This window comes from Sinocyclocheilus anshuiensis, unplaced genomic scaffold (genome assembly GCF_001515605.1).
Source record: "Sinocyclocheilus anshuiensis isolate Anshui unplaced genomic scaffold, SAMN03320099.WGS_v1.1 scaffold112, whole genome shotgun sequence".
Classification (NCBI taxonomy): Eukaryota; Metazoa; Chordata; class Actinopteri; order Cypriniformes; family Cyprinidae; genus Sinocyclocheilus; species Sinocyclocheilus anshuiensis.
In genome coordinates, this window is record NW_015557175.1 from 1542312 (window position 1) to 1562507 (window position 20196).

General features: G+C 35.9%; 1 protein-coding gene across 2 annotated transcripts in view; it reads left to right on the forward strand.

Moving 5' to 3' along the window:
• Window positions 1-792: 792 nt before the first annotated feature.
• Window positions 793-20196, forward strand: part of LOC107678403 (long-chain-fatty-acid--CoA ligase 6-like) — a 34808-nt gene continuing 15404 nt past the window's right edge. The window contains exons 1-3 of one of the 2 annotated variants that reach the window (XM_016473639.1): window positions 793-858; window positions 1141-1386; window positions 15331-15578. In XM_016473639.1, coding sequence (XP_016329125.1) covers window positions 15333-15578 — 246 coding nt within the window. In that variant the 5' untranslated portion in view covers window positions 793-858; window positions 1141-1386; window positions 15331-15332. Of the gene's footprint in view, window positions 1387-15330; window positions 15579-20196 lie in introns of both variants that reach the window. The other variant, XM_016473640.1, reaches the window with a different exon arrangement.

A 20196-nucleotide genomic window follows, 5' to 3' on the forward strand; every position in this document is an offset into this window, starting at 1 on the left:
TGTGACAGACATATGACAAAATGCCTGCCTGAGTAGTCACGTAAACCAGTGGTTTTCAATCCTGGTCCTGGGGGCCCACTGCTCTGCACGTTTTGTATGTCTGTCTTATCAGACACACTCAGTGCAGTTCATGGAGCTCTCTCCTGATGACCTGAATCAGGTGTGTTAAACAAGGGAGACATACAAAATGTGCAGAGAAGTGGGTCCCCAGAACCAGGATTGGCGTAAACGCACTCACATGCACAACTCTGAAGAGGATTTATGCTCCTCAGGTGGTAACTCAACCTCACAGTGAAAGCCCTGCACAATTTATTGCAGCTTATTTGTTTTCTATTGAGAAAAAAAAAACCTATTACAAACAACTATAAAAAATATTATATAATTTTTACTGTAGCTCTTTTGGAAAAAACGCATTAACCCGGGACTGTCCAAACTCGTTCCTGGAGGGCCGGTGTCCTGCAGAGTTTAGCTCCAACTTGCCTTTAACCCAAAAAAAAAAAAGGCTCTTTGGTCAAAAAAGTTTACCGACTCCTGATCTATGGGGGTTAAATCAAACTAATCCTTCTGGATGATTTGCAACATTATTTGAATTTGAAAATAAATTATTTCTGTCCACATTGGTCCAGTTTTAATTTATTTAATGTAAATATTAAATTTTAATTTAAAATATATTTGTTTGAACTGTAAAAAAGCAAAATAAAACAAAAATTCTGGTCCTTGGGATCCTCAGCACTGCATTTTGTATGTTTCTCTTTTCTGACCCAGTTTATTTCATTTAGCCCTTTGCAAATGAGCCGATGATCTAAATCAGGTGTGTTGAATAAGGGAGACATATGTGAAGTGTCCCCAGGACTAAAGGTGATTTTTAGTGAAAAATATAATTTGTGACCTTTTTATGAGAAAAGTTTGCTAAACTGTAAAGAAATCACACTTTCAGTGCTGTTGAGCTTATCTTTTTTATTAAGTATAATTCATTAAAATGCAATGGGACATGCAAAATGGCTGATAAACGGATGAAAACCAATGCTCTAACATAGTTTTAGTTTAGGTATTTTTAGCATTAAATTAAATCTGTCAATTAAAGTTTTGAATCCAGTTCGATATAATATCAGTAGTTTTATAGACAGCCTATATTTACAGTTTAAAGACTTCCTGGAGATGTTGCCAAAAAAATATGTTTAAGCACGTACTCGGATGTGGAAGTTTTGGGAATACCCCGAGAAGTTTGTTGAGGTTTGGCCCGGAGCAGGCTGACTTCAGAGGGGGAGCGAGGGCGTGTTTGTGTGAGGGGCTAAACGCTGGCTCCGGGATCCGGGAGGGATTTACCACAGTCTGAGGAGAATAGACACACTTTTGGAGGACGGGTGACCCAGATTCCACACACAGGTAAGAGCCAGTTTCTTAAAACTTCCACAAATATGTATAAATGCAGTGATTTCGTACAAGAGTATAAAAGCCGTCGTAGTTGTTAAAAAAAAGAGAAGAATTTCGATAGACGGAAGAAGCTGCCAAATTCATCAATGGAAATCAATTCATTCATTCATCATTCACTCACACACTCCTGTTTGTAATCCAACATTCGGTCTGTTTAACATCACATCATACTTTAATGTGAATGTAACGTCTTTTGAGTGAGTGAAGTGATTTTATATGAAATTATTTCGTCCCATCTCTTTTAAAGTTTGGCGTCAGTGCGTGACACGTGCACGTGTTTTGTAAACAAGTAGATTTATAACTTACTTATAAATGGGCTACGTTTAAACACTTTATTACTTGGAAGATTAAACTATTAACAATCTAAGATACTGTTAATTCTTATAATTCATATCAGTGCTCGACAGGGTTGGGGAGTAACTAGTTACATGTAACGGAATTACAAAATATAATGTAATTGTAATCTGTTACAATTACTGAGAAAAAATGTTTAATTAAATTAGTTACTTATTAAAAATGTTAATGATTACATCTGAATATTTTCACACACATACAGTGCCAGTGTTTCCTGTCATAAAGATTTGATTTCAAAAACCGTATCATGGCTAATAAACTATTTCTTGTTATGATTTTAAACCTGTATTTAACCTCAGAGCAATCTCAAAGTAAAAAGAGGTGCTAAAGTCTGATTTTTTGGTGGCTGCACTTTAATATAATATTATTATAATCTTAATTGAAGTGATGTGTGAGTAAGTGATTTGTTAGAAATGTAGAAAAGTAATCAAACGTAGCCTAATCAGTTACATTACTTTAATAAAGTAATTGAAATAGTTACACTACTTATTACATTTTAAATAGGGTAACTTGTAATCTGTAACTTATTACATTTCCAAAGAAACCTTCCTAACACTGGTGCTCGATTAATAAAGCCAATTTTCCCTTATGAAAACACATACTATTTATATAGACTATATACTGTATTTGTATGTGATACATTGTCATTCAGGCATGTTTAAGTGTCACTAAATGCTTTTTGGGCAACTGTATGGAATTGATTTAGTAGTTTAGTAGTTTTTCCAAATCCATTTTATTACCGTTGTTTTATGTGAGTCTTGTGTTTCTATGTAATCTACAGTAAGTGCACAGGTATTGTTGGATAGGCTACTTTGAATAAACTATATGTAGTATTATGTACTGATTCTTAATGTCATGCCGGGTCATTTGGGTTTGTTTTTCTCAATTATGTACTGAGGTAAGGGTGTGCTTGCTGTATGTCAAGGAAATAAAACTGTACAATGCTGCCAGCAAAACTGAGCGCTGTTGAGATGCACTGCTGTAGAACAAGAGCCAGTTTTGGCTGCCAAGCAGAAGATTGGTGGAGCATTGTAGATGTTGTGCATGTCTAGTCATGCTGAATAAGCTTGTGCTGGTGTAACACATTCACACAATCCAGAATTCATAAGTTTGTTTTGTAGTCAGGTTGGTGTTGGTAGGGAAAAATGCTTTAAAATGACTCAGTTTGGGAGTAACACAAAAAGCCATGAAAGCAAAAGCAACCTGTAGGATGAGACATGTTGTGAGGTGTGTCTTCAGGAAACAATTCCGATATTTGACAGTAGCGATGTAGCAACATACTTCCACTGTACAGGCTGACATAGTTACATTTCACTGTATAATACATCAGACCTAAGAACACATCACTGCTTTTCCACATTTCTCTACTGCTCCCAGACAGTTAATCTGTCTGCTGTGATGCAACACCCTCCCCGTTCCCTCTTCCCTCTCCTCTCCAAACCTTTTCAGTGTGTTTCTGTGTTCTTCATGCTTCATTTGGGAATCACAGCCAGAGAACACCCGGGCCATTCTCTCATTCACCCCCTCCTTCATTCATTAAGCATTGGGCAAGCGCTCAGGCGATCTCCTGCGCTCTCATTCCCTGCCGCCTCATTATATTCCCTTTCAAATCCTCTGGAATGCAACTTCCAGAGTCCACTTCGTATGACATCATATCCTGTGAACCTGCCATTTCACTTCCCTCTTTTCAGCAACTGCCAGAGGTACGTTATTATTTAAAGGTTACTCATTTGTCTTAATTGAGTTGTTTTCATTCCAGTGTTATTATTGTTAACTAAAACTATTAAAAATCATTTCCGTTAACTGAAATAAAGCTGAAATAAAATAAATATAAATATTATGGAAAAACTTAAATGACAATTAGAAATATTGTCTTTGAAACTAAATGAAATAACAAATAATAAACAAAACTAACAATAAAGACAGAAGCACAAACAATATTTACTAAAGAACACATGGACAAGACAAATAACAAAATGAAAAAAAATATATAATTCAAACAAAATATAAAAATAAAAGATAATTCAAAATATAAATAATACTACATACACTATTAACAAATAGTATATAAATGCTACTAAAATAACACTGTTCACTTAAGAAATGTATCTCAGATTTTTCTCCTAAATTTCTTTAAGGAAAATCAAAATAGACACATGATACGTTTGTATATATTGTTGATATATTGTAGTGTAGTACTGTACAATAAATATGGATGTTAAAATTCATATTAAAATGTCTTAATTTGCGTCTGAACATATAGTGCCCTTGCGCTCCGGGCGTCCCGAGTTCGAGTCCCAGCTCGTGGACCTTTCCCGAACCCACCCCCCTCTCTCTCTCCTACTTGCTTCCTGTCACTGCTATACTGTCCTATCAAAATAAAAATGCCAAAAATAAAAATCTAAAAAAAAATGTCTGAATTTGAGATCTGGGCAAATTTGAGTGCAGTCTGAGAAGTTATGGAGATCTTTTCTAAAACTAGAAGAAACATTTACCTTTTCTTGAGGTAAATTTGAGAAGCGTTTGAGATGCTAGTAAAAGTTTTCAGTTAATATCTTTGAGACAACGAGAAACAATTGCAATATCAAAGAGATCTCATTAAGGTTTCCTTTCAGTTCTTGTGATTCTCCATCCTCACACGACTGAACAGCATTTTCACTCACCTACATTCCGTCTCCTAATGGTGAGGTTTTACCTTACACACTTGGGAACTGATGTTCATCCTGGATCCTGAATGTCTTTAGGCTAACAATGTGCCTGTTGTGTCAGAGCCCTGGTTTTCTTGGCATTGTAAGAGGTTCAGACATCTTATGTGTGTGATTTGGACAATTTGGTTAAAAATCAGACTTTGTTCCATACACCTTATTGGTACCTAGTGAATTAATAATAATTTGTTGAACTATTGGGTGATTGATGATTGATAATGCAAGAGGATGGGAATCATGGCTTTGAGAGTCAAAAAACATACACAATAAAACCAAATTAAACCCTGCGGCTCGTGGCGATACACTGATGTGTAAAGACACGAAACGATCGGTCTGTGCAAGAAACTGAAAACTATTTATATTATTTTTTACCTCTGATTTTCACTGCAATGTCTGAACTGTCCAGAGTGTGTTCGCGTCTTCTTCTTCAGCCTGCACGTGAGTCGTCGTCGTCGTCGTCTTGCTTTACGGTGGATCGCAGACTTGTAAGTGCATTACCGCCACTTATCTCTCAAATGGCCCATTGACACTCTATCTACAATCTCAATTAGGAGTGTCAATGGTCCACTTGAGAGATAGGTGGCGGTAATGCACTTATAAGTCTGCGATCCGCCGTAAAGCAAGAAGACGCGTCAGGCGCCGGCTGTTGAACGCGCTCAGGACAGGTCGGACATTGTGGTGAATCAGAGGTAAAAAACGATATAAATACTGTTCAGTTTCTTGCACAGACCGATCGTTTTGTGTATTTACACATCAATGTATCGTCACGAGCCACAGGGTTTAATTTGGTTTTGTTTGTGTATGTTTTTTGACTCTCAAAGCTGTGATTCCCATCCACTTGCGTTATAAGACTGACAGACTGCAACGGTTTCACTTAAAAATCTTTGTTTGTGTTCTACTGAAGAAACAAAGTCACCTACGTCTTGGATGCCCTGGGGGTAAGCAGATAAACATCAAATTTTCATTTTTGGGTGAACTATCCCTTTAATTGCGTAATTTAGTTACTTTCTATGGAAAGCAATGTGTGACGTTACTTTTGCATTACTTTTTCTCATCTGGGCTGGGCTTGCTTGTTTGTTTTTAATATAACAAAGTTATATTTTTGGCAAATGTAAAAGCCCCTTCACCGCTTTCACAAAGTGAAATGAAAAAGCCTCAGGATGAAGGAAATGTAAATTCACGTCTGTACAGTAGAGGGCGCAGCTCAAACAAACCTTTCATTTGTGCTGCCATTCTGGATTACATGAAGAATAGGATGCAAGAGAAGAAAGTTCAACACTTGAGCGATTAAAAAAAAAAAAAAAAAAAGTGTGTGCAAGTGAGATGAGCAAATGCATGTTCACATTTAGTCTACAGTAACCATCATGCACATATTTTGCAAACAAGTAGAGGCGTGCTCTCATAAATGCACAAATTGCTTAAAAATGGGCTACTTCATTACTTAAAAGTAGGGATGCACCGATACCACTTTTTCCAGTACTCGTCCGATACCGATACTTTTATTTTTGGTACTTGCCGATACCGAGTACCGATACCAATATTTTCATTGCATTTGTAAATGTTTTAAATATTGGGTACAGAAACCAAAAGAGTATGTATAATGTTAGTTGGTTAACTTAATTTATCAAATAGATAGTCAAACCTAAATTTATTCAGACACCTTCAACATTTCTCACATTATCACAGTTTATTCGCTATAGTTTAGAAAATGGTAATACAATATGACAAGAACTCAGAGTTAAACTGTGTCAGAACAAATTCAGCTTGATAATGTTAGATAACTTTGATAGAAAGGTATGTAATGGATTACAGTAAACCAAAAATTATTCATACAGCTAGAGCGAACATCAATAAAGATCACACAACAGAAGTGTGCGCGCTCTCTCTCTCCCTCCCACCCTCCCTCCCTCCCTACCAGTAACTTGTGCATTGTTTTACTTACTTCTTTTTGACATATCCGACCGAACTGCAAACTTTCCAGTGATGTCTGTGAGAAAGGTATATTCACTCGACAAGCTCGCGCATCTGCGCCGCCGCGCGCTCAATCCACTCAGCGTGATTTGCTTACCAGCTGGCGCAAATCCGCTATACAGGCATTAATACTGAATGTTTTATATTCATCGCATACATATACTTCATAATCGTAGACATCTTTAATCTCTAATAACTCCATTCTGCTGTCTGTTGTCGGTGTTTCTTTGTCTGAATATGGCACTTATCACATGCTGTGTGGTATCGGCGTTTGGTATCGGGGCATTTTAACGAATACGAGTACAGGAGCTCAGTATCGGGCCCAATACTGATACCGGTATCGGTGCATCCCTACTTAAAAGATTAAAAAAGTAATGCGCTACTTTAGTTACTTAGAGTAATCTGATTATGTAACTTGCGTTACTTCTAATGCATTTCTCCAACACTGGTTTTCACTATGTTGCGATGTGGTTGCCAGGACAGTGCTACAGACGCTAACGTGCAAGTAAATACAGCTTGAGTTCTTCTTTCAGTGTAAGTTTGTTCAATTGTTTTCAATAATTTTATCATCCACCAGGCTAAACTGTAAGCCAGATCACTTATCACACCTCTTTTGACCATAGCACAAACGGGCCGTTTCTCCATTCATCACACTGTTTGCACAGAAGCACGCTGTCACATCCCAATTCCTGAGGTTTCCTCTCTCAACTACAACCTATAATGTTTATGACACGTTTTCATGGCTACCATTTTACAAGCTTAAAAACAAACTAAAATGCAGTTTAACTGTTATGCACAGGAAGCGACACTGTCCTGGGATCACAACCGCAAAACTGCTTCCTGTGGCCACATGTGAAGACCCGCAACAGCACTAATAATGCTCTTCAGTATTGGACCTTAGTCGGGGTAGACACCTTATATAATTTGACACGACTGAAAACAAGGCTGTGAGGGAAGTACAGTCTGTTCAGTGCTGGCTCAAGGTCAGGCTTCATATCTCATGTGTTCTGGAAATTGTTGTCTCAAGAAACTTTTGAGAAAGAATTCCCAAACAGAACATCTGAATGATTTATATGAAGGTACACTGCAGAATATTCCACATTGAACCCCTCACAGCCTAGTTTTCATATTAAATATGCTTTAAAACTCCGCAGAATGCCCAACGTCCACTGTACACTCTCAGACAAAAAGGTACCTTTACCTCTAACCATATTAGTACCTAAAGTGTACATATTAGTATGTAAATTAAACATATTAGTACCTAAATTGTATATATTGGTATCAAAATGTACATATTAGTACGCAAATTGTATGTTAGTACCAAAATGTACAAATTGGTATGTAAATTATACATATTAGTACCTAAAGTGTACATATAGTACCAAAAGTTAAAAAGAACAGCATAGATCAGCATTAGATATTATTAGTACCCAGTGTATGTACCAAAATGGTACATAATTAGTATGCAAATTATACATATTAGTAAATAAAATGTATATATTAATACCAAAATGGTACATATTAGTACCCATAATGTACATATTAGTATTAAAAAGTATTAGTTTGTAAATTAAACATATTAGCACCTAAATTATATATATATTTGTATCAAAATGTACAAATTAATATGTAAATTAAACATATTAGAACCTAAAGTCTACATATTAGTATCAAAATGTTCATATTAGTACCTAAATTATATATATTAGTATGAAAATGTACAAATTAATATGTAAATGAAACATATTAGTACCTAAAGTCTACATATTAGTATCAAAATGTACATATTAGTAGATGTAACTTATAGTAATACCTAAAGTGTACATACAGTACAAAAAGTTCAAAAGAACAGCATTATTAGACCTATTATTAGTACCTAGTGTACATACAGGTGCATCTGAATAAATTAGAATGTCATGGAAAAGTTCATTTATTTCAGTAATTCAACTCAAATTGTGAAACTCGTGTATTAAATAAATTCAATGCACACAGACTGAAGTAGTTTAAGTCTTTGGTTCTTTTAATTGTGATGATTTTGGCTCAACAAATTAGAATACTTCATAAGACCAATAAAAAAAACATTTTTAGTGAATTGTTGGTCTTCTGGAAAGTATGTTCATTTACTGTACATGTACTCAATACTTGGTAGGGGCTCCTTTTGCTTTAATTACTGCCTCAATTCGGCGTGGCATGGAGGTGATCCGTTTGACACGTCTGTGTGTGGTGGCTGTTGATGCGTCCAGTTCTTCTTCAGTCCATTCCTTGTGAAGTTCACTCAAATTCCTTCCACTCAACTTTGTGTTAACATGCTTGGATACAGCACTCTGTGAACAGCCAGCTTCTTTGGCAATGAATGTTTGTGGCTTACCCTCCTTGTGAAGGGTGTCAATGATTGTCTTCTGGACAACTGTCAGATCAGCAGTCTTCCCCATGATTGTGTAGCCTAGTGAACCAAACTGAGAGACCATTTTGAAGGCTCAGGAAACCTTTGCAGGTGTTTTGAGTTGATTAGCTGATTGGCATGTCATCATATTCTAATTTGTTGAGATAGTGAATTGGTGGGTTTTTGTTAAATGTGAGCCAAAATCATCACAATTAAAAGAACCAAAGACTTAAACTACTTCAGTCTGTGTGCATTGAATTTATTTAATACACGAGTTTCACAATTTGAGTTGAATTACTGAAATAAATGAACTTTTCCACGACATTCTAATTTATTGAGATGCACCTGTATTACCTAAAGTGTACAGTGCCAGTAACAGCTTTTGTACCTTTTCTGAGAGTGTGAGTACATTACTGTACATACGAGTTGTTTGGTTTTACAAATAAGTTAAAGTCAAAATTGTTTTTGTATGTAGATAAACCTATAAAAATACATTTATCTCCTCATCTCTGCTCTTTGTGAGTTGTTGCTCTCTGCTGTGTTGGTGTCTGAGCATTTTCTTCAGTGACGGAGGCTGTAAATCTGCAGGCCTTTCTTTGAGATGCGCTTGAGTTCATTTAGCACCAGTTTGAGTAATAGCCTCTGTCGCTCTCTCTCCTCTTTGTTCTGTGTAAGTTCCCAAGTGAGTGCCAGAAACACACAATAGTGCCTGTCTACCTCTGACAATGGCCCCTATGAATGAGGGAGGGAGGGAGAGAAAGACCGAGGTCTGTCCTCATCTGTGATGCGTAATCGTTTTCAGATGTCATTGCTGCTAAATCCATTTATCTCCAGCTTTTGTGGACCTGTGACAGAGAGAGGGATGTGCAGAGATGCTCATATGAAAAGGGATTTCCCTGTTTACTGTTGTGTTGCTTTAACCCTTGCCTCTAAAGTGACCACATGGGGTTTAGAAAGAGCCTTGGAATTTAGAAAGTTTTTTCTTTTTCTTTTTTGCAAGGTTACATAGTAACATAAATGTCCTTGTTAATCTGCAAATAAATAAAATAAATAAATGGCATGGCTCTACATTTAAAGCTACACTATGTAGTTTTTTGACCTTAAGACAATGTCGCTAAAATAATTTCAGTGGTAGAAGACCTCTTAACCGGACAAATTCTACTGCCGCTGCTACCTGAGCAGCCTCCTAGCTGCTAGTAAGTTTCGTGTTCGGGTCGGTACACAAAGCCTCGCCCATCACCTGCCAGCGGAAGAGTGCGACCTGCTTTACGGCATATGCCACATATTTTACACGTAGCCTGGGTGGAGTTAGCCAACAGCTAACTATAAGACGAAACGATCTAATATACAAATCTCAAAACCAATGCCATGGCAGAGCTAGCAAAGAAACCAAAGAGGGATTTGTCGGAGGAAGCGAAGAAAAGAAAGAGAGAGAGTGATCGTTTCTGTCAGCTTAGTCAACAAATTCACGTGTATTGCGCTGCCCACGGGCAAGCTTATACAGCGACAGTATTTACGACACTGATAACAGACAATTGCGGTTATTAACCACATGGGGGAACCGTGAGCAAAAGGTTTATTTTTCAATTATTTTAAAATATACAGTGCACAGCATAAATGAGTACACCCCCTCTAAAACTTAACAAATTCAGCAATTACTCTTTACTTAGAAGACATGTTAGGGTTCTTTGGAGATGTAATGTTCCAACAAGCCTGCTTGGTCAATTACCAAAGAAGAATGCCAAAATTATTCAGCAAAATAAGATTTTCTTATCAAAGTGATACAATTTTGTGTTGCAAAAATGAGTACACCCTCCTGAAAGTTACTAAATAAAACTACAAAAAAAAAGTGTATAGGTTTAAGGCTATTTTTGATCAACAGGTAAGTATATCGAACCAAAACTTTTAAAGACAAGTCATTTCCTGACAATTAAAAGAGTTATATAGCCCACTGAATCATACTCAGACTTAATGCTGGCAGCAGTGGAACCACTTGGGAGAGAACTGCCAGGTGACTTATTTATTTTTCAGCATGACAATGAATATATTCATTCTCCCAAGGCATGTATTTCACTCAATCTTAACACTCTTGAGCTTCTGTGAGAGATTATGTAGAGTCGAGCTGAGCAACAATCCCCATTAAAGACCAGGGCATTCAAGGAGGTCGTCCTCCAGGAGTTAAACAGCACAGATGTGAAAATTTGTCATGAACTTGTACACTCAGTGCCAAGAAAGCTGAGCAACAATCCCCATTAAAGACCAGGGCATTCAAGGAGGTCGTCCTCCAGGAGTTAAACAGCACAGATGTGAAAATTTGTATTGAACTTGTACACTCAGTGCCAAGAAGTGTCAGAGCAGTATACTTCAAGTTCTGGGGGACATACTAAGTACTAGAATATTATACATTTTCTGAATTAAATCTAGGGTGTACTAATTTCTGCAATCCTTCATTTAAACAATATTGGCTAATTTACTTATCTTACAGAAAATATTGGCATATATTTAGTTGTTTTTATTAAGTATATGTTTAATATGTTTAAATGTTGCCATCTTTCCATGAATTATATTAGTGATCATTAAGAAAATACATATTTTATATTTATTCAGAGGGGGTGTACTCATTTATGCTGTGCACTGTATAATATTAAATTATATATGATAATTTATTATGTTAACTATATATTACATAATATATTAAAATAGAATATATAAATATATAATAATAATAAATGTATGTATGTATGTATGAAGCACAATTACTTTAAATTGTAATAATAATTCACAAGATTACTGTTTTATTGTATTTTTGATCAAATAAAACTGAAAATACCAAAAATCTTGCCTACCTTAAACTTTTGAATGGTTTTTGGATATGCATGCTGTTTGCAAATGAATGATTAATTTTTAATTATTTTAAATAGTACTTTGTATAAAATTGTAGAAGTACTTTTTAAAAAATGAAATGTTTAATAGTGTTACCAGCTATACTGATGTTTTTTTTTGAAAATGTATGAATTATTGTAAAATGGCTGATATACACAAGAATTTAATATTTGTGCCAAATTAGGCTATAGAATACTCTTTGAATATGACAGCATAGAATAATTAGGATATTAAACTATACCACTTTTATTTGTGAACTTTGTATTATTATTATTATTATTATTTTACTTTTTTATTATATTAATGTTTATGGGATAAATAATGACTTGAAGTTTTTGTGGTTTGGACATAACATTTTACAAAAAATTGTAATGAATTTTGAATCCATATTATTATACTGTTATTGTAAATATTAATACTACTGATATATAGTTTGTCCTTTTAGTCATTATAGAGTTGTTTTGTGTGCTCATCATCATCTGTGGCCATTAAAAACCCCATATCTGTCCCATGCTAAACACAGAGTTGAAGTTGTGATGCTGGCTGGCATTGGCATCTCTAGTGTTAAGTATTCTGGAGACAAACATCACAACACTTGCTGTGGTGGCATTTAAAGAGAGAGGGAGGGAGGGCATTTTCCCTCTCAGGGCGAGGGGTGATGACATCATCCTTTATCCCCCTGTGCTTTAATGGGGGGAGGAAGTGGGTGAGAGGTTAAAGAAGAGAGGTGGGCGAGAGAGAGAGCGTTCTGTGAGGCTGTGAATTGAGTCCCGGGAAGTGAGTGTGTTTGGTTCGTCTCATGTGGTCGTTACAGATCGTCTCATTGGCAAACGCATTCACACTGGGGCCTCCCAGTCACCCCATCTCAGCACCAAACCAGTGCGACTGTACTCGCTTCAGCAGTGTCATCTTCTGCTGCGGGACGCCATTAAAATTCATTTGCAGCCTGTCAGCGAGAAAACACACCTCTCGTCATCTCCACCTTTCCTTCTGTGTCCTGAAACACTTTCACACCTGTGTTGTGTTTGTGTTTTGGCCGTGTGTGTGTCCTGCCTGCTCGAATATGGCCGAGAGTTACCCGAGCGCCTGTTGTGTGTCGGCCAATCATCATTACGTCCTCCTGGCATTCAAATGAGGCCCCAAACATTAGTTTGCTTCTCTCGGGGCTGAGTGCTTTTCATTCAGGTTTTGTTCTCAGACCTCTTTACAAGAAATCAGTGAGAGTTGTTAGTAATTTAGAGTCATTGCACATTAATGCAATTCATCGTTAATGTACCAGATCATCAGACTATTAATAGACTAATTCCTGGCGGTTTTTGTGATGATGATTATTATTATTATCACGTTTTATCGTATTGGAGTCACCCACCATATTTTTTAATAGCAGTAGGTCACTCAAGGTCATGCATAGAGTGATTTTTACCTAGGGTTTTACCACCGTTAACTAGTCTGCTTTGTATTGTATCTTGACTTTTCTTTTTGCTTTATTATGAACATTTATAGCTTGTGCATGAACACAAAGTCATGTCGTAGGGTACACTGTTTAAAAAAATAAATAAATAAAATTTGCGTAAAACGTACTTGTATAATCATTTTATCAGAAAATACTCTCTCAGTCTTTCTACTTAAAAATGTCATGTTAATTCAATGTGTTATTTGCCATTTTGACAGATTTATTCAGTTGAAACCGTTTTGAGGTTAACAGATCTAATTTAGTGTCTCTGGAAAATAGTCATCTGTGGCATTGTACTATATGTTGAATATCAGCTTTTTTTTTGTCTATTTGTTAATGAGGAATTTGTTTATTTTGAAATAAAAAACATAGACCCTTGGGGTAAGATGGGCCACCCAAAATTGGCACAGACGTAGTGTTATTATTTTAAAAATAAATACTTCTTGTAATTGATGAGGTTATTATTCAGTAGTTCCATTAATTGTATGTACATTTCTGATATTTTTGCTTTTCATTGCAACTATTTTAGTGCAATCTTTCAATTTGCATTCATAGCGTTGCTATCATGGCATCCCTTCAATTGAAATATAGACAATTAAATATATAAATCTGTACCTGTGTATATAAGTCATAGAAAGAAAAAAAAACTTTTCCAATGAATGTATTTTTACTGGGATTATGCTTTGTCTGTCATTTGGTTATTCAGTTATTCAACCTATGTCAAAATACATTACTGACACTTAATATAAAAAGGTGAAAAAGTAATTTATACATCATCATCCTGCACATGCTAAACTTATATCTAAATGTTACAATTTAAATGTAAATGCACATTGTTCTTAGGTGGGGCATCTTCCCCCATTTAAAAAATAAAAATAGAATCAGGACTTATAGAGCATGTCAGGCCTTGTGTTTGTTTGACTGTTGTGGATAATAGCCATTTATTATCTGTGCAACTATAGTGGAAAAAAATGGCAGATTTCTAACAGTAACAGCTTTAATAGTGGTTATTGGAGAGCTGCTATTAAAAGGGCCAGTTTGTGAAAATTGCCATATTTGACATAAATCAATATAATGACAGTGTTGTGATGTTCTTTGTCTATGGTTAAAAGTGAAATGTGTCATTTCTGTGCAACTAGTAGCATAAAGAATAGTAATCTTTTTTTATTTTATTTTGCTGCTTGCTATCAGGTTTGCAGATTACATTTACATTTACATTTAGTCATTTAGCAGAAGCTTTTATCCAAAGCGACTTACAATTGGGGGATACATAAAGCGATTCTTCTTAAGAGGCAAACAGACACAGGAAGTGGTTGTAATACCAAGTTCTTAGACATTGTTCAAATAAGTACAAGCTAGAAAGAGCTTGTACAGATTAGGATTGAAATACTCATAGTTTGTGTTAATATTTTTAATCACTTTTTATTTTATTTTCCATTTCATTTTAATTTTAGTCCAATAAATTTTAGTAGTGATAATGTTGTTTGTGTGTTTGTGTGTGTGTGTGTGTGTGTGTGTGTGTATATATATATATATGTGTGTGTGTGTATATATATATATATATATACATACACACACACACATACAGTACAGGTGCATCTCAATAAATTAGAATGTCGTGGAAAAGTTCATTTATTTCAGTAATTCAACTCAAATTGTGAAACTCGTGTATTAAACTACTTCAGTCTGTGTTAACTTTTCCATGACATTCTAATTTATTGAGATGCACCTGTATAGTTCACGTGACTTTCTTCTGTGGAATATAAAATAAGATTTTTTGAAAGATGCCTTTGTGTTTTTTTTTAATTTTATTTTTGTTTGTTTTTTTTAAGTGGATGTCAGGAGTCACTAAAGCTGTTTGGTTACCAACATTTCAAAATATCTTATTTTGTGTTCTGTATACTCTGTAATATATACAAAATATTGGTGAACAACAGATTTCTCAGATCAGGTGTTATCAAAGCAAGCTTTTAGGTTGGGCTACTTTTGGATTTACTAGTTTACTACAAGTATTTTGCTGCTGTGGATGTGTTACGGCTCTCATCCAGTAGCTCTTTTTCATGTAATTTAATTTAGAGAGATGTGGGAATGAAGTATTTGACACTTATGATGATGTTAATGGCAGTGAATCTGTGTCTCTCTCACAGCTATGCAGTTTCAGGAGTGGTTACGTTCCCTGCGTTTCAGTGGAGGAGACAGCAAGTCTGAGATGGACAATCTGAAGACGCTGCTTCCGTCTCTGCCCTCGTCCTTCTCTCTGTCCTCTCTCTCCCTCTCTCCGTCCTCTGTTGTAGGCTTAGGAGCGCTAGCCTCTCTCACAACCTACTGGCTGGTGACCAGACCTCGACCAATCCAGCCTCCGTGTGACCTGCAGGCCCAGTCCATATCTGTGCAGGTAACCGTGTTATTATTGCTAACTAAAACTGATATCTATCTAATAAAATGTTAAGTTTAAAAAATGTAAAGGTGCTATGTGTAATTTTTTTGACTCTGCTAAATCATAAAATACCATAATACTGTATATTGCAGATATTTAGAAAACATGCTAAGTTCACATAGTTGTTGCTACAGCCAGTTACTCTACTTTGAAATGTGCGTTCCGTGTCAGAAAGTCTGTTTTTGTTTTGGTCTGTGTGATTCCACCTACTGCCAATTTACCCAGCCCGGCTTGCCAGTTGCTGGAAAACACAGCATATTCCAGCCCTGGAAACCAGCAAACGAGCTGGGTCAGAGATCACAGATTCTACCCAACCTAAAAAGCCTCAGCATCCGACTAAAAAACTCTAAGACCAGAAGAATATTAAAGCGCAGATAAATCAGCTCATCAACTGAAAGTGTAAGACTCGTCGCCCAACATTGTTAGTTGTACTTATTCCTTTTGCGTGTCCTCAGTCTGGCAACCCGCATGAGCGTCCAGTCTGAGGAGGAGGGGTGGGAGAAACAACTCTCTCCAATATTTCAAATTTGGTCTGCAGAACCCATTTCAACCACTAGCTGTCAATATGACATACTGCAGCTTTAAGACTTGATTAGACTTAAAAATGTGAAATGTTGCCTTGGCAACTAGCTAAATTAAACAAGGTTAAGCGGAAGTACTAAAGTTACTAAAACTGAAATAAAAATAAATTAAAGGTAAAGAAATATTAAAATCAAAAACAGTGGCTCTGTTTGAAATGCCATACTATCATACTATTCTTACTAATTCTGCAGTATCCAGTATGTATGCTGTGCATAGTATGCAAATTTTCTGTATGCACGTAATACCCGGATGACCTACTATATTTGCCAGAATCTGCTAAATATAACTCAAGTACACTGAAATCAGTACAGAAGCTGTTCGGAATGGCATACTACCATACTATATTGCAGTATGCTGTGTGTATACTGTGATTAGTATGTGAATTTTCTGTTTGCATGGAATGCCTGGATTACCTGCTACATTGGCTGAAATTTGATGTATGCATCTGACGACGCTGCATGGGATACTGTTTCCCAGAACGCAATGCACTCCATGTGACGTTTCATTTTCAAACGCGTGAGTGAACTGGAGGTGGGGAATAGTAATTATAAATGTAACGCTTGTATTTGTACGTATATACATATACATGTAAACTACAAACTATCGCTGTGTATCTAAAAACAGTATCGTTAGTAGGACATAAATTGTACTTTAATCTCTACAGCACGTTTCCGATCATCAAATGACATCACCTTTATCTTTATAGCGCTTTATACAGTACAGATTATTTCAAAGATATTAAATAATAATAATATTGCAGCAATATAATATATAAATAAAATGTATAAATAAAAATATTTCAATTATGCAAACAGAATTCAATTCCACTGTCAAGCAGCTCTAAAAAGAAATGGAGTGTATTACTCTAAGGACAAATAGACCAATTTGTTGGCAGAGGCTATTTACATTAACTCCGCCCACCAATGCCTGGCTGTGATTAACAGCACTGCAAAAGACACTTGCATTTTCGAAGTATCAGTGGCGCAGCAAGTAAAACGTGAGCCAGGGCCATTTCTAGGCATAGGCGAGCTAGGCGGTCGCCTAGGGCGCCACCAGCTGAAGGGGCGCCAATGAGCACACGTATTGCCACTTTTAGCAGGGTTGTGATAAAGAGTGGCACGGTCACCCTGAAATATGACTGCCCCCACTGGATCCCCCAACATTATTGGGCTAGAGTACTGTCAATCTGACGATGCCTGTATGCCACTAGATCAGAGTGCTGTCAATTGCTGCCTGATTGTTGCATGCAAAGTTTGCATTTGGAGCGCTCAACAACGCCATTAGATCAGTGGGCTCTGTCAGTGCTTTGGCAAGGTAACACTTTTTTTTGCCATGCAATAAAGCTAAGTTCAAAGGCCAATTTAAAATATTGGTACAGTAAATAAAGTGCACAAAATCAGTATTTTGTTTAGGCAGTATTTGTGGCACATTTGTCCAAATATTTGTGGCAGATTTGTCCAAAAGGTGTGCGTTTTTTGCGGCAATGCATTGGTAAAGGATCAGCGTGTCATGTAATATTCCCATATAATTTAACATTCAATTAAAAAATATTTGTATAGTAAAATTCGCTAATTCACGGGATCAATACATCCTTTATTAGACCGCTTTGTCGAGTTAAATGCATCCTTACGGAGGTGTCGAAATGCTGAATCAATTCATTCACTTCCAACAGCGCTTAATGGGAGAAGCGTCATAGAGGGCAGACGTCATGTTATTTAAAGGGGAAGTTAATGCGTTAACGAGTAGCAAATTATTAAGTAGCAGCATTGGTTACTTTTATGCCACTGAAAAAGCTTTTATATGTAGTTTGGGGTAACAAAGGGGTTTTATAGGTTTGACTGAAATAATAATGCAATAACTGACACTTTAAATCAATGTTTCAAGAAACAACAACAAAAAAATTGAACAAAAAACAGATAAAGACAAAAAAATAGCCATTGATAATATCTAAACAATATGTAGTAGTATAGTATATAGTATCCAAATCAAAATGTAATAAAATTAATTTATGTGTGATTTATGTGTAAATTATGTTATATGATCATTTACACTCAATATGTTATTGCATACTGTTTAATAATGCACTACAGTATTGAGGTATAACTATCTGCCACCTAACTACTATTTACACTCCTGTTGCTAAAGAAAATGCTGCTATTTTAGTGTAAACAGAATTGATCATTATTTGCACTTAGTGTAACTAGAATATATCGCTTTTTAATATATCGCCACTTAGTGTAACTACCAAAAATATCAATAAAGACAGCTCAGTGTTGATTTAGTTCTGTCCAATATGTAAAGTTAATCAATTATGAAATGAGTTCAATTGGGCAATATAGCATTGTTTACTAGTATGAAGCCTTATTAACAAGCCTTTGTAAAAATAACAGTTTTTTTTATTTATGCATTTAGCAGACACTTTTATCCAAAGCGACTTACAGTGCATTCAGGCTATACATTTTTTACCAGTATGTCTGTTCCCTGGGAATTGAACCCACAACCTTCTGCACTGCTAACGCAATGCTCTACCACTGAGCCACAGGAACTTTTGTTCACAGGCAGCAAGCAATTATGGTTACAGTTACAATAACTTAGGACCGTAATAAAGACAGCTCAGTGTTGATTTAGTTCTGTCCAATATGTAAAGTTAATCAATTATGAAATGAGTTCAATTGGGCAACATAGCATTGTTTACTAGTATGAAGCCTTATTAACAAGCCTTTGTAACATATTTTCGAACATGGCCAGTTACTAAATCATACTACATTACTAAGATTTTAAATTGCTAATCAAATACTAAAACTTAAACTAAAATTAAAATGAAAAGTGAAAATGTAAAACCTAATTCAAAATGTTAATGAAAACTTTAATAGTATATAATGGAGATAGTGATGAATAGCTTAAAGTATACTGTACAATGTGAATCCTTATTCAGGAATGGTCTATTGTTTTTACATGATTCCTCAATTACATGCTGAGATAACATTTGGCTAAGCAAATAATAAATCAACCCTGCTAAAAAAAGCCAGCTTAAATCAGCCCAGGGGCGATTCTAGGATTTTAATTTTAGGGGGGCTTAGCCCCCAATGAGGGTGAACTGCACAGATGCAGATATTATAACAATCTATCGTTAAACACACACCTTGTCCTCTGTTTCTCGCTCTGCGCAGCCGCGGTCTGCAGATTGAAAAAGAACGCACTGAAAGAGTCGATGGAAGTCTGTCGCTGTTTTCATATGAAATTTAAAGGGGACTGAGGCGATCACGAATTCGTGTAAAGTTTATGGAGCTAATCACAAAATTGTATAGCCCCCCTAAAAATGGCCTAGCGACGCCCATGAATCAGCCTGAACTGTTTTGCTGGTATTAGCTGGTTTAAGGTGGTCTTCCTGGTCAGGCTGCTCTTAAGCTGGTCTTTCAGACTGTTTAGCTGAAAAATGTCCAAAAACTAGCTAACATTACAGTCTAATCAAACAGCAATACCAACTTAGACCAGATGCTTTTTTTCCAGCTGAGAAGTAAGAGATATTAAGATGAATAACTTTAGAACAGCAGATATACTTAAAGTATGAGGTAATGTGCAATCAACCGGTCATCAAGACATGTCACCTTTATTTATAGTGCTTTATACCATACAGATTAAGAATTATTATTATTTTTTTTTTTAAGAAAGATTAATTTAAAAAATGTTATATTGATTTTGCTTTATTCATCACATTGGAAATGGAAGGTCAAATTGAGTGCATTGCATTGTGGGATACAATATCGCAGACTCTGTGTTTGGGTTGCTTACTGCACAGTTTATCACATGTAGTAAGTTATGTGGATATGCATAAATCGTATACTGTGTACATACTGCAAAGTTAGTGAATACTAGTATGCTATTCTGAATATCTCCAGACTAGATCACACTTTAAAAAAAAAAAAAAAGAAAGAAAAAACATGGTCCAATAATCTTTATTTACTTTTTTTTTTTTTTTTTTTGCAGGGGCATC